Consider the following 20605-nt stretch of genomic DNA (forward strand, 5'->3'; position numbering starts at 1 on the left):
TAAGATTGGAATGTAAAGACTTAACCAACCTAATCATGATTTTCATCAGTTTGAGTAAGAATACGCATTGTACTCTTTCTTTCTTAACCAACGTTTTATCCCGCTGAAGTTTTCTAGTATGATTTTAAATGAGACAGCAAACAAATACATATTCACTAAACATTAAAGGGGGAGTTTTGTAAAAATTAGATATGTGAACATCCTAAATGTCAAAGAAAATGAACTACAAGTAGCGGTCAAAGTACTTCGCTTGATTTCAAAATATTTCAAACACCATCATAGCATGTGGAATGGTCTGTATATATTACCCCCTCTTTGTATTAAGATCACACTAAAAAATAAATACAAAGTAAAAGTATTGTTCTTCACCATTCTCTTAGCTATCTTTGTTTGTTCTTTTAGTTTGGAAAAGGGGTCAAATGTGTCCCTAAACTTTGTAAAAATATCCAAATATACCCTCTGTTTCAAGTTTAGCTCATCAATGTCCCTGTCGTCCAAGTTTTAGCCCATATATAACCTTGTTGCCATGTTTTAGCTCATATATATCCATGTCGCCGTTAATTATTTTTGCTAAAATTTTTCAGCTCTCTTTTCCTTTTCTTTTTAAGAAATTATATTTGTCACATCACTTTTTAACTGTCACGCCACATATAATTAAACTCACCCCTTCTTCTATACATTAAACATCCATCAAATGCTCTCATCTACCTCACAATCTCTTTGAATTTTTTCTAATTTGTCAAAACCCTTTTGTTGTATTTTCAAATTCTTGCGTAACCCCAAGAATCATCGAGTAAAATATTAAAAAAGTCAAGAACACCCCAAAAAAACTCAATGCACAATCACGACAAAATCAAGAATTGAAGTACTTACCAACTGCACATTATTCTGAGTATCATCAATCAACTCCATCTTTCATACCACCGTCAATTTCAACAACAAAAATAAGAAGAATAAGGAAAACCCAAGAAAGAAATTGGGATATAAAAGTGTAAAAGAGGCAGTCCGTATAGAGACAGCAAAAGCAAGTTGTCAATTAAGAGGATATCTTTTGTATGTATGTATGTACATATGAGAGAAGAGCGGTTACGCGAGAATATGAAAATACAATAAAGGGGTTTCGACAAATTGAAGAAAATCCAAAGAGATTGTGAGATAGATGAAAGCATTTGATAGATGTCTAATGTGTAGAAGGAGTGATTTAATTATACGTGATGAGGTAATTAAAAAGTGATGTGGCAAATATAGTTTCTTAAAAGAAAAGGAAAAAAAGGGTTGAAAAATTCCACCAAAGCAATTAACGAGAGTATATATGAATCAAAAAAACTGATAAATTAGGTTTTTTCAGCTACATATTCTTGTTAAAGGTGTAACAACAATCGACAGAATTTCAGGCAGAAATAGTGACTAAAAAATAGTCGTGCGACAAACCATATTCTTGTTAAAGGATTAATCACAAAATGCAGTACTTTTCACAGAAATAGTGACTCCGTAAACTCATTAAACTAGGAACAAACAGATAAATGCATAAGTTCCCTAAAGTCCTTTCTATATCTCTCTTGTAGTGAGTCCTCGCAGAAAACTACCACCAAAGTCTCAAGTTACAACATTAAGATTATTAACCAAGGAAAAGAAAATTTATCATCGGCCCCTTGATACGGCGTAATTCATATCCTCAATTGAGGATGGGAAAAGCTCAACGTAACGACTTCCAAGTGTCATCCTATCCTTTGCCAGGGCTGATTTGGCATCGTCGGTGCTAGCAAACTCTACAAAAGCTTCTCCAGTTGGCCTTCCATCAGAAAGAAATGTGACGTGAATTGCATCCTCAGACAACATAAAATCTTTGAAGAAATCCATGATATCATCCTTGCCAGCAGAAAATGGCAAGCCCCTCATCCGCAAAACAGACGTGACTTCATTTGGGTCTCTCCCATCCACTGGTTTCTCTAGTACTCTGATAAATAAGTAGGTCATATCAATACACTTTCATATTACAAGAGGTAATAAAATCTCTCATTTACTTCAAACAGCATGACATCAGTAAAATCACCAAGAAATATGCTTTGCACATATGGTGAATGCATGGGAAAGGTTAGGTACAATAAAGGAACGACTAAGAAAGTTGACAGGTTGGTCGAGTCATCTCTGACCCCCTATAATTCAAAATTTGAAAGCTTTCTGCCTCTAGAGTCGATTAGCATTCGTGATACCTCTTCATTTAAATACTTTGTGCAAATAGATAATGCATTAAGATGTTTGTGGAGATTACATGGGCACTCTTTAGAAATCACATCCTACATTTTTGGAAGCTCAGTGCAAGGAGGTGTAAAACTTAGGGAACAAATAAGCAGGAGATACTTAAAATACAGTCAAAAGTTTGTAAATAATTCGTTGCTACCTTGTCAAAAAAAAGAATAAATAATTCAGAAAACCCAAGACCAATTTTCAAAATCTATGCGCATTGGAGGGGGGCTAACACAGAAATGATGATTGCATAAAAGTAGATTTATCCGCTTGCAGGAATTCTAAGATTCGAGAGCAGCAAAATGCAAGATAAAAGTCAAACCAAAAAAAAGGGTTCAAGCATGTAGACCGTTTGCTCCTACATTTCAACTCATTAATGAGCTCCAAAGGAGAAATTAGTGTCTCCCACACACAATTACCATGCTGTACAAAACGGCGAAAATGTGGGCAACATGTAGGTGGAGAATCATCCGCCAATCTCTCTCAGTAAATCCATTCCCTTCCTCATTTTTCAGTGTCTCATACGATTTCCCTTAGCTACACCTATATTGTGGTATAGAGAGATTTGGTGAAGGACCTTACTGATCAAGCCAAGTTTCCTCAAAACCTTGCCTGCGAAGGCGAGCTGAAGAATCATACACTTCTCATCGGGTCGCTACTTTGAAGGCTTGGGGAGTAATTGAAATGAAGGTAGGCCAACATATTTCTCATACCCCAAGCAAGCTCAAGTACGCATCTTCAAGTTATACTCTCTTTGATCATGAAGATGGGCAACTTGAAGGTCAAGGAAGGTTGACACATAATGGCCTACAAGATTTGGAAGATAACTTGGATGGAAGAACGAGATGCGGCGTATGCAGCCATAAATGCGATCACAAGTCATTTACTCATTTACTGAGGCTGCTGGGAATTTGCATTCCACTTCAATCTTGATAGTTGTGGAGATGGCTGCAACCAGATGTGGTAGATGCGGTGCCGCAGTCTACACGGGCAGTCCATTTTGGGCTTTTTTTGCAATTTGTTTAATGCACTTTTGGGTCTTTGATGAAATAACTAGTCTAGCCTATAAATAGGGGGGAATAGCTCTTTTAGACTTAATATTTTGATATGAGACTATTGAGTACAGCATTTGAGACTAAGGCCACAATTGCTAGTCAATGTTGATGGAATTGCTTGCTTGAGGATCATTCCTCTTGAGAGTGTCTCGATAGTGTAGATGCTTGTTTGGTGTTTCTTAATATGAGGTCTTGGCTTTAATATATTCATGGTTCCCTATTAATCCCCTTCTTGGGTCGTGAGGGGACACATGAGGCTGGCGTGATGGGGAAGCTTGACACCCAGACCATTCAGAAGAGAGATAATTTCAAGTATCTTGGTCTGTAATCCAAGGTAATGGAGAGGCTGATAGGATGTCACTCACCATATTGGTGTCGGGTGGAGGCTTGTTTTCGGAGTTTTATGTGATAAGAAGATGCCTCCTAAATTTAACGGCGGGTTATACAGAGTGACAGTTAGACCATCTATCTCGTATGGGGCGAAGTGTTGGTTAGTCAAAAACTCTCACTTCTAAAAACTGAAGGTGGTGGAGATAAGGATGTTGCAATGGATGTGCGGTTAACTAGAAGGGATAGGATTTGGAATGAAGTTACCTGAGACGAGGTGGAGTTGCTTCAATAGAAGACAAGATGTGGGAAACGAGGTTGGGATGGTTCCGATATGTAAGGAGGAGGTGTTTGGATGCCCCAATGTGGAGATGTGAGAGGTTGGCTATGGATGGATTCAGCCGAGGTAGAGGTAGACCGAAGAAATATTTTAGGGAGGTGATTAGACATAACATAGGATTAGTTACAACTTACTGAGGACATGACAATGGATAGGAAGGTGAAGAGGACGCAAATTAAGATAGATGGTTAGTAGGTAGGAGTGCACCTCTGCTAGTAGGTAGGTGTGCTTTGTTTGTTATCTATGTCAATATTCGTAGTGTTTAGTTTGTAGAGTCTTGGTCTTGGAGTTCTGGTAATGTTTGTAGTGAGAAACATAAGAGAAAAATATTATAGAAGTGATGTATCTACATGATTACACTGAGACCCTATTTATAGACACTATATTTGAATCTTTTTTCAAATAGGACACAACATTACAATCCTTTCTAAGTAGGATTCTATATGTTATTCCTTTCCCAACTCATATTCTAACAATCTCCCTCAAGTTGGTGCGTACAAGGCATATGTACCAAGCTTTTTATGGATGTAATTAATACAAGGATCAGTAAAGGACTTGGTGAAGATATGTGCAGAAAAATTGGTAAGGGTAGCTCTGAACTTCTGGGAGACCTCCATTGAAAAGGAACAAATTGAAAAAATTGAAAAAATGGTCAGAGAAGTTGTAAACGTCGCTAAAATTTGCCAAATACTAGTATAAATATATGGGTCATCTCGAAATCAAGAGACAAATAAATCTTGAACAAGAAAGTCACTGAAAAACTGGTCGAACCATGCTCATGCATTGGATTATTAGACTTGACAGCTAAAAAGTGGTCACAATCTGAGAAAAAATTATATGGGTAGTTCAAAATGATAGCACGACCCTACTGGAAAAGAGAAATTATATAGGTAGGATCAAAATGATGGCACGACCCTCCTGAAAAAGAGAAATCATGAGTGTGACGGTACAACCCTATTCAAATAAGATCTGGATTCACGAAAAAAGATGCACCAAACTATGCAAATAAGAGCTGAGAAGTCACCGAAAAGACGAACGGTGCTATGCAACTCAAATATGAGAGTATTCTGGGAAGATGCATGATACTATGCCAATTAAATATGAGAAAATAGTCATTGGAAAGAAGCATGGTGGCCCAAGCTTTTGCCAACATGATCATTGGCCAAACATGCGGCATAATATGGATTATAGCCGCCCGCAGGCAGCAGAAGCTCTTTGATTCTCTAACAAGATCATAGAGACTTTGATATCATGTAAAGATATGGCACCTAGGCCTAACTCAATCCCAAAAGCTAGCTCATGAGGAGAGGATTGCCCAAATCCTATAAGAAGACCAATTGCTCATCCCTTTTCAGATGTGGGACTCTTTTAACACTTCCCCGCACGCCAAGATCTTGTTAATTGGAGCGAGGATAATATAATATGAGGGGCCCAACCTCGGTGCACAAAGATTGGGATGGGGCGCCGCTGACACAAAAAAGAGGGATCCACTATCCCCACTTTTGTTCTTACTAGCTATGGATGGTTTTAGCAGCATGGTGAGAATTACACTCCAAAACAACAGGTTGAGAGGCTTCAAGATAGGGGGAGGTAATTTAGAAATTTGCCATCTATTGTATGCAGATCACGCCATAATTTTCTATGAAGCCAAAGTGGAGCAGGTCAACTACATCAGAATCATGTTGGGGGTTTTTGAAGTAGTATATGGTATGAAGATGAATTGGAGTAAAAATAGTACTCCATCCATCCCTTTTTATGTGTCATCATTTCCTTTTTTGTCCGTCCCAAAAAGAATATCACATTTTCTTCTTACTATTTAAAGACACAATTCCACTTTTACCCTTATTGGTCCCACTTGTTAGGTCCACTTAACAAAAAATACTAGTACATTTTTTAATAAAGAACAATTTGATAAAAATCATCAGGTCCTTATTTCTTAAACTCTGTGCCGAGTCAAACTATGACACATAAAATAGGACACAGTGAGTATCTTTCCCATCAAAGAGGTGGTTAACATACAAGATTTTGCTAATGTGCTTGGGTATGGAGTGGGCACCTTGCCTACTGTATACCTAGGCATGCCTTTAGGCAGAAGATACAAGGGATGTGGAGATTTGGGATAATATAATAGAGAAAACAAAAAAGAGGAAAACAAAAAAGAGGTTAGCCCATTGGAGAGCACAATACATTTCATTAGGGGGAAGGTTTACTTAAATAAAACTCTGTATTGGATGCCTTATCCACCTATGTAATGTCTCTGTTTCCTTTCCTATCCATGTAGTGTGCTAAAAAACTGAACAAATTGAGGAGAGACTTTCTGGAAGGGCAATAAGGAAGGAGGGGGATACAATTTAGTGAAATGGAAGGTGGCACAATCGAGCAAAATCCAAGGAGGACTGGATCAAAAACCTGAAGGTCTAGAATAGTTGACTTCTGATTAAATGGTATTAGAGGTTTAGTGAAGATAAAACAACTCTGTGGAAGGAAGCCAATATTCACAAGTTTGGTCATACTAGCCTATGGTATTCTGATGAGGTCAACTGTACCTCTGAATGGATGTTTGGAGAGCAATCCGAGCTCTATGGCCAAAGCTGTAGGAAGATTTCAGTATCAAGGAATGTAATGGCATCAAAACTAAGTTTTGGAAGGACAATTAGATAGGTAAAACACCACTGCAGGTGGTGTATTCGGATCTTATGATGTTGTGCAGTAACCCTGATGTAACTATTTCTGATTACTGGTCTAATTAAGGATGGAACCTCCTCAACTTCAGAAGACACTTTAATGACTGGGAAGTGGAAAGGGTGGGCAGTTTACTAAATGAAGTGGAATCATTTCCTGGTACCACTATGGAACCCGATATACTGAGATGGATTCATAGTGAACAAAACATATAAAAGAGAAATCACTATTATTCAAGAGGATGGCTCAAGGATATGAAGAATATATGGAAAAACATAGCTCCTACTAAGGTGAAATGCTTCACCTGGCTGGCGTAAAAAAAGCATGCCTCACTCATGAAGTAATGCAAAAGAAGTGAAGAGTAGAGGTGATTAGTAGCTAAGTTGCGCATACTCTTCACTTTCAATGCCGCACCCGTTGTCTTTTTTGAAGAGCCCGAGCAACATAGAATAGAGGTCTTTGTGCAATAAGACTCGGGAGAAAAATAATCATTTATTTCTGCATTGCAAGCTTACTTCACAACTACGGAATCTGTTTTACAATCTCACAAAGATTAAATGGACAATACCTGAGCACACAGCTGATCTGATGAGCTTCTAGATTAGGAGGAAGCAAGAGTCGGAAAATATGGTGGAGGATAATACCCTTACGTATATGGTAGACAGTGCGGAAGGAGAGGAATGGCAGATGCTTTGAAGATGAAACTAAGTCAGTTCATAATGTAAAATGGAACTACTTAGTGACTTTATTTTTTTGGTGTAAGCAGAACTATATAAAAAAGTAGATGAGTTAATTGACTTCTTAGGAGCCCTGTAAAACTAGAATTTAGTGCCTTGTAACATTGTTTTGGTGGTGGCCAACATTCCCTAAGTGTTGATGAATACAATAGTACTAATTGTCAAAAAAGGAAGAAAGTTTAGCTCAAAGGGAGGAGGATTGCTCAATCCTTATAAAGAGACCATGCATCTCATTAACTACCAATGTGGGACTTTTTTCATTCTTTAACATTTGTTGTTTCGAATAGCCCGAGTTATAGTATTACTTTGTGATAGTCTTAGTTCTATTATTATTTGTTGTTTTGTTACTACCTATTGTTTCTTGTCCTTATATTGTCTTTTTCTAAACTATTTTTTCTTGAGTTAGGGTTCTATCGGAAATATCCTCTCTACCTCACCTCTAAGGTGTAGTAGTACGAACTGCGTAAACTTCACCCTTCCCAGACCCCACTTTGTGGGAACATACAGGAATGTTGTTGTCTTGCTTTTCTAGGATTGGTGCTTTTTTGGAACATTGTAATTGGGGGTATTGGTTGATCTATAACCATTATTCTCAATTCTTTTCCATCTTGTGTCTCTTATTCTATCCTTTATTTTTTGTTTATCTTTGTTTCAAATTCTTTTTATTTTTGTGGTCAGTATTGCATCACTTACCTTTAAAGCTTTAAGCAATTTCTTGAAGCCAGTGAGAACGCCTAGATGCTATTAAAATTTCCCAAGTTCATATGTACACAATTTCCATAAAGCCGCCTACCATTTCTCTAGAAAACTGACCTGTGACGTAGGACACCACAATACAACCCCTATCAAAAACATAAACTAGAAGAGTTCCACCACATATGAGTTTGTAAAACTCTCACCCACCCAAAGATTGTTAAAAATAAACTTAAAATGGCATCAAGAGAAGAGAGAGATAACCTAGGGGAAGGGACCCTTGTATCTCCAACCATGAGGTTAGGTATTCAAGTGATCGAGCTTGGGAAATAGCTTCTATTGACCCTTGCTATGGGTTGGCGGACTACGACAACAATGCTCAATCCTAAACTAGCTTAAATAGGTTATATCACAGCTCTATATCCACTCTATCCACTCTGCTCTATTTCGACCCACTTCATCATATTAGTAGCTAGGGAAATTTCTAAAGCTAAGAACTAGCCCCTAATAAACCAAACTTAAGAGACTCACCTCAAATAACCAACATAGTGTAGATGTTCAAATAATCAAAACTATTTGTCAAGATAAATTCTCACATTACTGAATATCTTTTTATTTTTATGTCTAACGTGTGGAAAACGGATGGCAAATAAAGAGCAATTTCTTTAGGAAAAACGGAGAGATAAACCAAAATATTACTTGGTTAGATGGGAAACAGTACATTAATTAGGAAAAAGAAGGGACTTAGAGGTGAATACGTCAATTAGAAAAAGGAGGGAGTATTGGAGGTAAGGTATCTCTGATTACATAAAAACCAATACTGTCCAAAAGGCTTTGAAGTTTAAAAAGGGACAAAAAGGACTCCACGAAGATTAGGGGTGTCAAATTTGCAGGTTGGGCTTTTTTTCTTTTATTATGGTTTTATATAACATATCAAATAAAAAAACCTATTTTTGCAAATATTTTAACAAGATTTCTCACTAGTCAATTTGGGCTACATATCAAACCCAATTTTTGATGGGCTGAAATTGGATGGCTTAAAATGGGCAGAGCTAATAAATGAGAGGGTCATTACCAACCCAAACTTGGATGGGTTGGGCTAATCATGTTTTCATGGGCTAATTTTGCCTCACAAATTTGGAGTTTCATTCTCAACATAATGATGGTCAATCGAACAGTGCCTAAAACTACTAAAGAGCTTCTACAAAGCTGGTACAGAAAAGGTCAGGAAAAGGGTAAGTTGACAACTTGGAATCACTGCCTTCAGCCATATGATGAATTATTGGGAAAGAAAAGAAAACTCAATTTTTTAAAAGAAAAAAGGATCTCTTCGCTGTTTTTTAGCATAACGTTGCAATTGCAAATGACACAGCAGCCATGATAGATCTTTTAGGTTTGTTGTACATTGAGTAATGTAGTAACTTCTTGTAATTACTTGCAGCACTTTGCTGCACAAAAATAGAATATCATTTTCCAAGGAAAACATGGCTCATGAGAAGTAGTTGGTGTTCAAAGCAATTATCCTCTGGAGCGGGAGCATAGAAACAAATAAGTCCAGCATTTGCCAAAGGCACGCTTGAGCCCTGAAGCGAGGCTCAAAACGTGTTGAGCACTTCACCTCGCTTAATGTGTGGTTCCGTGTCATCTTTCAAGGTTCTAAGGCATACTTCCCTTGCCAATGATTCTCTTCTGAAAAAGGCGAGGCTAAGCAATTGATATTTCACTTTATCGTAAAAAAATTTCAACTTTTTAGTTCATATATTTGTCATTCATGCTTATAATTATTAATCTTGGACTAACATATATGTTTGTGCTTTTCTCCCTTAGCACCTTCTTTATCATTAAAGTTCACGCTTTATTTCCACTTTGTGCTTAAAGCCCCAACGAATGTGAGCTTTTTTGCGGTTTTTGCTTTTTATAGCACTAAAAAAACAAAAGATAGTGAGCACTTCTTTAAACACAGTTGCTTCAGAGGTTGATGATGGAATGGAAGTTGAATTTCAGACCAATAATTAGCTCATCATTCACCACACAATGATCAATTCATTTAACTTACAAGGTTTGTGCATCAACCAGAATCCTCTACACTAAAGCAACGTTGTAGTGGCATACCATGACTACAAACACGAAATCAAGTTTAGGTATTTAAGTTGTAGAAGATTGAATAAACCACTTACAAGAAAGAGATGTTCTAGTGGTGAGAGCTTTGCTAGTGCATCCATAAGATTGGGTTGTGGAGTCACCAACAGGGGAAAAGAGGGAATACACGTATTGGCACCTGAGGGATTCAGGGGGCAGTTAACCCCTCCCCCAAACAAATCAACAACAAAACACCCATTTCTTGATAGAAAAGTAACCAAGAGAAAATAGACAAAATTTTATTCTTGTGTCAAGTAAAATGGGTCAATTCATAATCAGTAGAGTTCCTCCTCTTTGGGGGATATGATTTCCATCAACAAGAAAGTAAATACATTTTATGAAGCTAACCTGTAGAGTGTAATATATTATTTAGACGCTGAGTAAAGAGAGAAATAGGAGAGGCTTTAAAGGATAAACAACAAACAGCCACACTTGACTTTACAAATTCCTAGTCTAACGTTCTGAATTTTTGGTTGAAGTATGAGAATATCAAAGGAAAAATAGATACGGGTATTCTTTCTGTTAAGCTCCTTGGAGCTATAATATGATCCAACTTAATGGCACTTTCATAGTGTTGGTTAGTGAATAAAACATGTAAACTGTGAAAAAGTTAATTTAATACAACTGGACTATGAAGCAAGGTCTCTTTCACTGCTAATGTCAAGAAATTCTTACTTCTTTCTCTCATCCCAGCAGACGTATGAAATAATTGAAGAGGACTAGTGAGCTTGCAACTCGATTTATTGCTTGATACTTGGTAACACCGTTATAGATGGAGGCTGATGTAGCCTTTTGATATCGGGTCCATCTGAACCCAGTATTTTTATCGTAGAGGATAAATTTATGTATAAAACGTCAACTGAAATTATAATAAATAGTAGATATGTACCCATAACTTTAAATATACAACTGGTTCAATGCTAAGAACCTTAAAAGTTGAACCCATAAAGCTTAAATCCTAGATCCGTGCTAGTTATAGAGTACTCATAATCGATTATACCAATCAAGAAACGCGACGCCTTATGCACTTAGCTTTAGAGTCCTTAGCATGGCAAGACATTTGCCCTAGAGACCAGTGTTATTAAAAGCTATTTGTTCATGCTTAAAGCAATGAAACCACGTGACACAAGGGGTTACCACTTCATGAGTGGAAAGTGTTATACTTCAAAGAGTGTGCCTTCCAAATAACAATGCACAAAGTGATACAAACAAAAAGCAACATATTCTTTGAATCTCAATGTACAGGAGCTTAAAGAATATTACTCCGTCTTCTTCAAAAAGAATGACCTAGTTTCCTTACCCTTTCTTTTTTTGGCAACACTTTAATTCCAACTTTCCACATGGCATGTTTAAGACCACAAATTTTGGTACATTTGACATAACTTTATTTTAAGACCACAAGATTCAAAAATCTACTTTAATTTCTTGAACTCCGTGCCAACTGCCAAGTCAAAACAGGTCACTCTTTTTGAAACAGACGGAGTAGAATTTTGGGTATGAGAAGTTCAAATTAGTTATTACATTTCCAATTTGTTTACTAAAGTACTAAACCAAATTTGTATATTGGTATGGGTTCACTACTATATATTGATAGTCTCTGTAAAATATTACATTAGATGCATGGAGACATTAATAAACAAAGAGATACAAAAAAATCAGCACCAACTACAGAGAGTTTTTGATCAACATATAATCTGCTGGTAACTGCAAATCTATTACACTTAACTATCCTAGCGTTGAGAATGTCATTTCCCTATGCTTAAACTTATTTGTCTCATTTACTTGGTCCATCATCAAGAGACAAACTTCAGAGATGTCTTCTTCAAATATACTCATTCTAACTATCAAGAACATTTTCTTTTAATTTTAGAAACGTGCACTAATAGAAAGTATTAAAAGGCGGGCCCTAGGGATTTGATCTAGTAGTAGGAAAAAGCGTGATGTGTACGTCTGGCGCATGTCACGAGTTCAAACCCGCAACAAATAAAATACTGGTATTTAAGTGGATAACAATAAGTCGAACCCATTATCCACCGAATTGACAGCTAATATTCTTTTATCTAAGAAGAAAAAATGTAAGAGGTTGACGTCCAAAAAAATTAATAATTATGAGAAAGAAATACTGGATAATTCACTTTTTGTGTGGAGTATTTATCTTTCCTCGTCGTAGAACACTGCAACTGACCAGGTCAAGTGACGAGTAAAGGAAAAGGGAACCCAAAGTTTAAAAGCACAAAATGCATTCCTCTGGTTCATTTTACATGAATGGTGTTCGCCTGGATCTAAAAAATAAAGAAAGAATCTCAACATATAAGCTAAAAATATATTGAACATACCTAATGTACCATTAGAATCTTGTGTCCTTCAACACAAAAAGTTATTCATATAGGAGTACATCATTAACATTAAGCATAAGATGAGAATGTTAAAATGAACAGAATTTCAAAAAGTACGTTAATAGAAAGGTGCCAACCTTTCTTTATTTTTGATTGTTCTTTCCTTCTTTATTTTTTACTATGATGAGAAAGTAGCCAATTTTTGAAACTGAATAAAAAGGCAAGAATGACATATAAAATGAAGGAGTGATGCAGATGTACTCTTCAAGTATCCTCATGCATTTCTCAATCTATTATTCCTTTATAAGATAATGTTCCAACTAAAACAATTAAAAAGATTGAATTGGGAGTCTATCAGAAACAGACACAGCCTCTCTACTTCACCTGAGGTAGTGATATGGTCTGCGTACACGCTACCCCCACTATTGTGGGAATACACTGGGTATGTTGTTGTTGTTGTTGTTGAGACTTCCCTTAGAAACAGGTCCTACAAAACTTGCAAAAAATTTGAAGGAAGGTCGTGTCTTTAATTTAGCCTTCACTTTCATTCAAACAAATATGTGCATAACTTTTTCCTATTAGCTTGTTCACTGTGAATTTTTCAAAACATATGCAACTGACAATGTTCTTGACATCCAATAAAGTGCAAAGAAACACCTTTCAACAAGTGTAAAATTGTGATTACCATTTCATCTCAACAACAACAACATACCCAGTGTATTCCCACAAAGTGGGGCCTGGGCAGGGTAAAGTGTACACAGTCCATAACACTACATCAGACGAAGTAGAGAGGTTGTTTCCGATAAGAGCCCCGGCTAAAGACAAATAACAATAATAGAAAAGATAGAAACAACAAACAAAATGAGATAACACACAAATAGATAATAAAAGAAACAAGACACCTACAGATTAATGTTATATACACAATCTATCAAAAAATCATATCCATCACCAAAACACCATGAACAAGCGACTACAAGACGCACATAACACTCCGACTATACGCACAAATACAAACAAAGCACTCATTCCTACTAGCAAGGCACATTCCTACCCACCAACCCTCCACCCTAATCCGTGCCCTCCACACCTTCCTATCTAGGGTCATGTTACTGCTCCATGTCATGTCTAATCACCTCCCCTCAATATTTCTTCAACCTACCTCTATCCCACTTGAAGCCATCCATAGCCAACCATTTCATCTCATGGCAGAGAAACTTTAATTGGCACATTGAAAAATAAAGCAAAGGGTTGCCGACATTTGGATCCCCACCCAATTGAGCTATTCACAAAATCACATGGTAGAACAAAGAAGAGGAATCTCGCAACTAAAACAATAAGTTTAGATAATAGACACAATACCAAATCAGAGAGCAGAAAACATAATGAAATACTGACCTAAAATGAGCAATTGAGTACTCACCTGCCCCGTGAAACTGCTTCCTCCAACTCCTCAGGCGATGAAGGGAAAAGCTCTATGTAGCGATTCCCTATTGTCATCCTATCCTTGGACATTGCAGCCCTTGAATCATCTGCACTAGCAAATTCAACAAATGCTTCCCCCGTTGGTCTACCCTCAAAAGTAGCTGTTATATGGATTGATTTTTCCGGAAGTTCAAAATCTTTAAAGAAATCAATAACATCTTCCTTGATAGCTGAGAATGGCAATCCCCTCAGCCATAATACACCAGTGTGTTCCGCTAGTTCTTTGCTTTCATCAAGAGATCTACCCCTCGGAACTGAACCACCACGAGAATCAAAAACGTCATTAGCAATAGCCTTATAGTATTCCTCCTTCTTGCTTCTGAAAACCTCAACATATCTCCTTCCAATATTCTGCCTGTTTCTCTGAAGAGCAAAATCAACTTGAAGAGGGTACCCCAAAACACAATACGCTTCCCCTGTAAATCTTCCACCTTTGTGGACAAGCAGCACATCAATTACATCCAAACCATGCAAGAAATCAGCAATCTCAGTCTCCGAGCAATCGAAGGGGAGGCCACGGAGTCGAACAACAGGGAATGGTGGAGGCTGTCCATGGTAGGAGTATGCCGGGGGTGGTGGAGGTGGAGGAGGATTGTAGATATAACTTGACCCTGGAGGAGTAGCATAATAGGATGAACCTTGATCCATTATGCGTTGCCTTTTGAACCCCATTTCACGGGCATCGCCACCATCAACGTAGTTTCTTCATTAAATCAAAATAAAAGCAACCCTTTTTGTCAGTATCCAACTCAAAATCAAGAAAACAAGCATTATCATATCCAACTTAAGAAGAAAAAGATAGACCAATGAACAAGTCAAACAAAATTTACGAGATTATATTTATTTGCCTTCACCTCAGATCCAAGACCTCGTTACCCACTATCATATTACATGCCGAGGTGGTTCATTCAAACCTCCTTCGCTGGAAAATTACACCGTTTATACATGATGAAAATTATTTCTTATGTACGTATAGTAGATGTTGAACCCCCTTTGGCTTTTTTTGAAACACCTAAGTGAAAATTCTGACTCAAACACTGGTTACATGTATTACTTACCACTCTAAAGGTTAATATATACAAACAGTATGGGATTATATGTAATTTCAAGGACATTGTTGGGATTAATGTTGGACTTAATATCTAGCAAAGTATGAACTTCTCTTTTACATCCAAAAAGTTTCGTTCTTTCTTTTTTTCTTTTGGGTGGGTAAGTATCAATTTCATTTTTGGCCAACTATCTTAGCATAAATTCACACAAAAAAAAAAAAAAGCAAACTTCTAAGAGAATATGTCACGGTACTTAGAGAAAACAATCACAAATCACAATAAACACAAACTATAAAAGAATATTAGAGGAAAGGGGAAACCTTTGATGCTTACCCTCTGTAATACATGGTTCCTGGGTATTTTGCTTCGATGGATCTGTCTATTGCACTTTGTGGGTCTACAGGGTTTTTGAGGGGAAGGTGTAGGGTTCTTGAATTGGGAACTTTCCTCTTGCGAGGCTCAAGCAAGATGGGGTAACCTAGTTTTGGCTTATGTGAATTAGCTGCACTATCTAAACGATGTCGTTGAGGACGGGTTTGGTGAAAAAAGCCCAAAATCATTCACTATTTTTTGCTTATTAGCACGTAGCTTTCACGTGGAATATTAATAGCTCTTTTTATTTAGGGGTGGATGTTTGATACTTTAGTTCGATTTTTAAAATTTGATTTGATATTACAAATTTTGATTTTCAGCTTCTTCATGATATATGTTGAGTGCTGAATCGTAATTTGCTATCAAATTTTTTTCGTTGTAGTTTGATTCATTTCTTCAATATAGTCTGATTGTTAAGCTCTGCTTAAAAAGTGTTATTTTTTAAATTAAAGAAAAATAGATAAAATATTCATTCAATTAAAATTACATACTACTCAAAAAAATCAATCAAATCAATATATATATACAAAGGAATGTTAACTAATCCTATGTGGCATGCTTGAGAGGCCTCTAATGTTATTTATCTTTTTTTTTTTGTGATTTTTTTGATTATTTTTATCATATTTCTTTCATTTATATGCTCTATAAAATGCCTCCAAAAAACACACAGTAAATTCTCTTTAATTTGATTAACTTTCTTAAACATCACATAATTACAAATTTGTTATTATCTCTTTACCATTCCGGCTCTTTTCATATTCCCATAAATTTTTTATTTTTTAAAATAATTTCTCATTTATTTTAAAAATAATCAATCAGCCAATATATATATATATATGTATAACGAAAGATATAGGGATGCTGATGTGGCATATGTCTCTAAAGTCATTATTTCTATTTATCTTTTTTTGTGTGTTTTTTTTTTTGAGATATTTTTAATATTTTTTGAGGATTTTTAAATATAGCTTATTTACTAAATCACTTTAATTAGCATATAATATGTCAGGCCTTAAAGATTTGAATTTATTGTGAGTAAACTAATGAAATCCAAAAGCCACAACAATTAAGTAGAAAATTGATAAGTATTTTTTTATTTTTGACTAAAAAATATTTTGTAATTTGATTCTTTTCATCTTCCTTTACCTAAAATTTCCTATTTAAAGTCACCTAGAAGGGATATTGAATTTGCAAGTCCCAATGATTTCTCTCTTTTAAGAATCATTTTCTCATCTTTGGTTTATTATTTTTTTTTCTTTATATTTAGTTTCTTAATAACAGAAGAGAAAATATCATGGATCTTCTTAGAACTATTAGGGGCACTAACATTGGAGATGCATTTGGATTGAAGATGTTGTGATGTCTGAGAATATTAATAGATTAATTTTTGGAATAAACATCACCTCTATTATTCTCTCCTCCAAATTTTTACATACTTTGATTTTCTTGCTTATTTTTATCATCACTATGAAGCCATATTCATCATCCTCAACGCATTTGCTAGAAATAATGGCGATATCCTATGAGAATTTCTTGGTAATCAAAAGCAACCGATAAAGAAGAATGCTTTCGTAAATATCAAGACAAAATCTACAACATGCAACGAACAAACAAAAAAAATGAATAAAGAAGGTGTGTTTTTCTACATGAAACGAGAAATTGATCGTTGATATGCCTATGCATGCACTTCATCTAACGATGAGGGTTCAATGCAAAACTTCTTCGGGGAACAAAACTGTTTGAACCGCAAAGGTTCCAACATTTAATTTTATTGGAGGATTTTTGTCAGAGGATTATTTGCATTTTTTGAGTTATAGGCTTAGGAATGAACAGGGTGAGAAAAACGGGATAATCAATTTTTTCGTTATGGTTAAGAATGCGCACCGTCGTCTGAAAGTATAGGTGCCGCCGCTTATTTGCAGCAGTGGAAGGCGGTGTCAGTGGATATGATAAGTAGTTATAACTGTTATTGTGTGGTTGTTACGGATATGCCTGTTTATTCTGCGAGTTTACCAGAGTATTAGTAATTTAATGGGGAATAAATTTTAGTTTTTTCCTCTTTTAGTACTATTTATTTTAATTGATTAATTTTTTTAAAAAAGAATTGAATATGTATAGACATATTTTGGTTGAATATGATTACCAAGAAAGGTACAATTTTTTTTAAAAAAAATTGAGATAAAGATATGTTGCTTTTATCAAAAGAAAGATGCATTGTGTTGTCTATTAGTTAATTGATTACGAAGAAAGGTACATTTTAAAAAAAAATTGAATTAAAGATATATTAATTTTATCGAAAGAAATATATATTGAGTTTATTAGTTCCTTGATTACGAATAATTATGTCATATATATGTTAACATGAATCTCTCTCTCTCTCTATATATATATATATAAAGGAGGATTATACTTTTGCTGACGTAGCGCTTTCTAAAGCCTAGAATCATATTTTCTTTTTTGTGATTTTTTTGTCTTTTTTCTTAATTTTATAAAGCTGAAAAATTCACTATAAAATTTTATAGAATATTAAAGATAGTCAATTAATTTATTATCAATGCTATTAATTGAATCAATTGCACAATTCATCCAAACAATTCAAGATTTAATTTATCCTATTTATTAAATTTCATTAAATATGTTAATAACCACAATATTTTATTATGTATAAGTTATTATATTAATATATAACTATTATATATATTAATGGAAAATTGAAAGGTATAATTATTCATTTAAATTGCATCACTCAATTCATTTTAGTTTGTGCTTATTTATGGAATAATCTTCATTATTTTTATTGCCTTATGTCCTGCATGCACGATAGGGTAATAATATTTAGCTAAAAGTAAAATAAAAGATTTTCAATAATATTTTTTAATATTTAATGTATTTATAAGGAGTAACTACTCATAACTCATACTTTTTAAATTTTTACTTTCAATAACATTTGTAACTCCCATAAATTTTATGTTTATAACTCCCAAACTTCAATTTGAAAGTCTTATGGCTTTCCTATATTTTTCTATATAAATTCATATTTTGTTTCATGAATACTTCCGTTCTTTCTCTTCTCTATCTTTACCTTGTGAATTATAATATGTAAGACGAAAGGAGTATTGAAAGGCGGAAAATATTTCATTCTCAACCTTTTATATTCATTTGTATGTACTTGATCATGCTTTTTTAATTTTAGTATTTTTTATAAGTATTTTTATTCTTCTGCAAAATAAGTATAACCAAAAAAATCTTCACAACACGAAGTAATTTTGATAGTAGATATTTTAAATGTGTCGTTTCTGTGTGATTGATCAAAAAGTCAACTTGTAATAGACACTAAATTAATAATCAATTGCTTACAATATTTGTTAAATTTTACGATATAATGATTTTTGATTGTTGAAACAATCTATTTTTCTTTGTTTAAGTGCTATGTAACAATGTTGTATAGTTTCGATTTTTTGACTCTTTCTAATATAGTTACATTAAAGCTATTTGAATTCTTTATAATTTCTACTTTTAAATATTATTCATAATTGTTGTTTGTTTCATTTTCAAAATTTCTTTAAATATTTATTTATAATATATAAATGAATGTAATAATAAAAACATGACATAGAAATTTAAAAACTTTTTAAAAGAAATTGATATTCGTACAGAAGATAAGTACTCAAACAAAAGATAATGAAAGTTAAAATAAAAAATAATATTTTAAATTTAATACAGTAAATTATTGTTTTAAAATATAACCCCTTATTCTATTTACTTCAACACTCATACACCCTAATTGTTTTTACTTTTTTTTCTATTTCCACCCAGTGTTCAAATTCGAAACCATTGATCAAGGACAAAGTAGTCTCAGCACTACACCACAATTCATATTGGGCTCGAATTCAAGACCTCTAATTAAGGGCATAGTAGTCTCACCACTACACCACAATTCATGTTTTTTTTTCTCTTAATTCAACTATGTACATATAAAAGGCTTACTTCAAAAGATGTAAAGTATTTCAATTGTACAGATTGAGAAAAAAATGAAAGACCATATCATTATTTAGGATAAAAATATAAATCTACATTATTTTTTCTGATCTAGTATAAATATTACCTACTATTTCATTAAAATGAGCAACGAACAGTTTATAAAATTAATATTTTTATATATAATTAGTAAAATATATTAATTTTTTTAATTAACCGCGCGAAGCGTGGATAATTTCACTAGTATACATATATAAAAGAGATCAATAGTTAATCCTATGTGGCATGCCTAAGAATCAAGGAATCTTATTTATCTTTTTTGTGGATTTTTTGAGCTATTTTTTTTTATTTCTCCTCCTTTAGAAATTTATAAAATACTATCAATCAATGATATTAAATTATAAGTTAATAACTATACAATTATATTAAATTAAATTCAATAAATGTTACAAAATGTTTCCAACCCCTTTTGCATTCTTCCTTGCACATATACATACACACAAGGACTTCTTTTTGCTCATACACTCTAGTTTGTGAGCTTCGGGCTCCTGAAAGTTACTCCCAAACAATAAAAAGAAAAAGGCACATGAATTTCTATATACTAAAGTTTGCTCGCATACATTCAAAGCATGGTAATTCAATTGTATTAAGAAACTGTCAAAAAGGAAAATTTCTATGATTTCCTCCTCTCCTAATTTTCATTATCCTTTCTTTGTATTCTTAATATTATAATCTTAATTTTATTTTGGATTCAATCAGTTGCTTATTTTGTTAATTTTGTAATTTTTAATTTTTTAAATTATTCCACATATATGACGTGATAATTAATTTCACGATATATCTCAATTCATGACACTACTTTGTCTAAGAATTCGAGTTTTACAATGAATATCTGTAGATATTGTTGATGCTTTTTTTTTTTAAAATAAGCACGTTCATTGGTAGATCTAAAACATGCACGGATCATTATTTTTGTCTTTTCTTTTTTCACATCTAGAACTTTCGAGAAATATTGATCAATTTCTTACATTGAAATGACATGTACTTATTAAATTAGATGTTGATAAATTTATCATTTCTTCATGTGTTATTGTTATGCAGGAAGCAAGTTTTTATTGAGCAGTAATATAAAGAGCTATGTAGGTAAAGTTTTGTTGTTGTTCTTTTT

The 20605-nt window shown here is 34.3% G+C and overlaps 1 protein-coding gene and 1 pseudogene across 2 annotated transcripts; one reads left to right on the plus strand and one right to left on the minus strand.

Moving 5' to 3' along the window:
- Nucleotides 1-1421: 1421 nt before the first annotated feature.
- Nucleotides 1422-15661, minus strand: LOC107847513 (heterogeneous nuclear ribonucleoprotein F). Of its 2 annotated transcripts, XM_016691797.2 has the most exons (3): nt 15424-15661; nt 13980-14744; nt 1422-1957 (listed from the first exon to the last, which is right to left on the minus strand). In XM_016691797.2, exons 1-3 carry the CDS (start codon nt 15648-15650, stop codon nt 1642-1644), a joined length of 1308 nt encoding a protein of 435 aa, XP_016547283.2. In that variant the 5' UTR covers nt 15651-15661; the 3' UTR covers nt 1422-1641. The 2 variants fall into 2 exon arrangements, with proteins under 2 accessions (XP_016547283.2, XP_047255131.1); XM_047399175.1 differs by lacking the exon at nt 1422-1957 and having other exon boundaries at nt 13976-14744; nt 15424-15633.
- A 1004-nt stretch (nt 15662-16665) lies between these two features.
- LOC107847203 lies at nt 16666-17483 on the plus strand (annotated as a pseudogene).
- The last annotated feature ends 3122 nt before the right edge of the window (nt 17484-20605 follow it).

Source organism: Capsicum annuum, chromosome 11, assembly GCF_002878395.1.
Source record: "Capsicum annuum cultivar UCD-10X-F1 chromosome 11, UCD10Xv1.1, whole genome shotgun sequence".
Classification (NCBI taxonomy): Eukaryota; Viridiplantae; Streptophyta; class Magnoliopsida; order Solanales; family Solanaceae; genus Capsicum; species Capsicum annuum.

Coding starts and splice junctions, on each gene's coding strand:
- LOC107847513 (XM_016691797.2), bottom strand. CDS start 15,650: ATGATTTTGGGCTTTTTTCACCAAACCCGTCCTCAACGACATCGTTTA. Junction 14,745..15,423: donor GGAACCATGTATTACAGAGG/GTAAGCATCAAA, acceptor GATTTAATGAAG/AAACTACGTTGATGGTGGCG. Junction 1,958..13,979: donor GAAGCAGTTTCACGGGGCAG/GTGAGTACTCAA, acceptor CTTATTTATCAG/AGTACTAGAGAAACCAGTGG.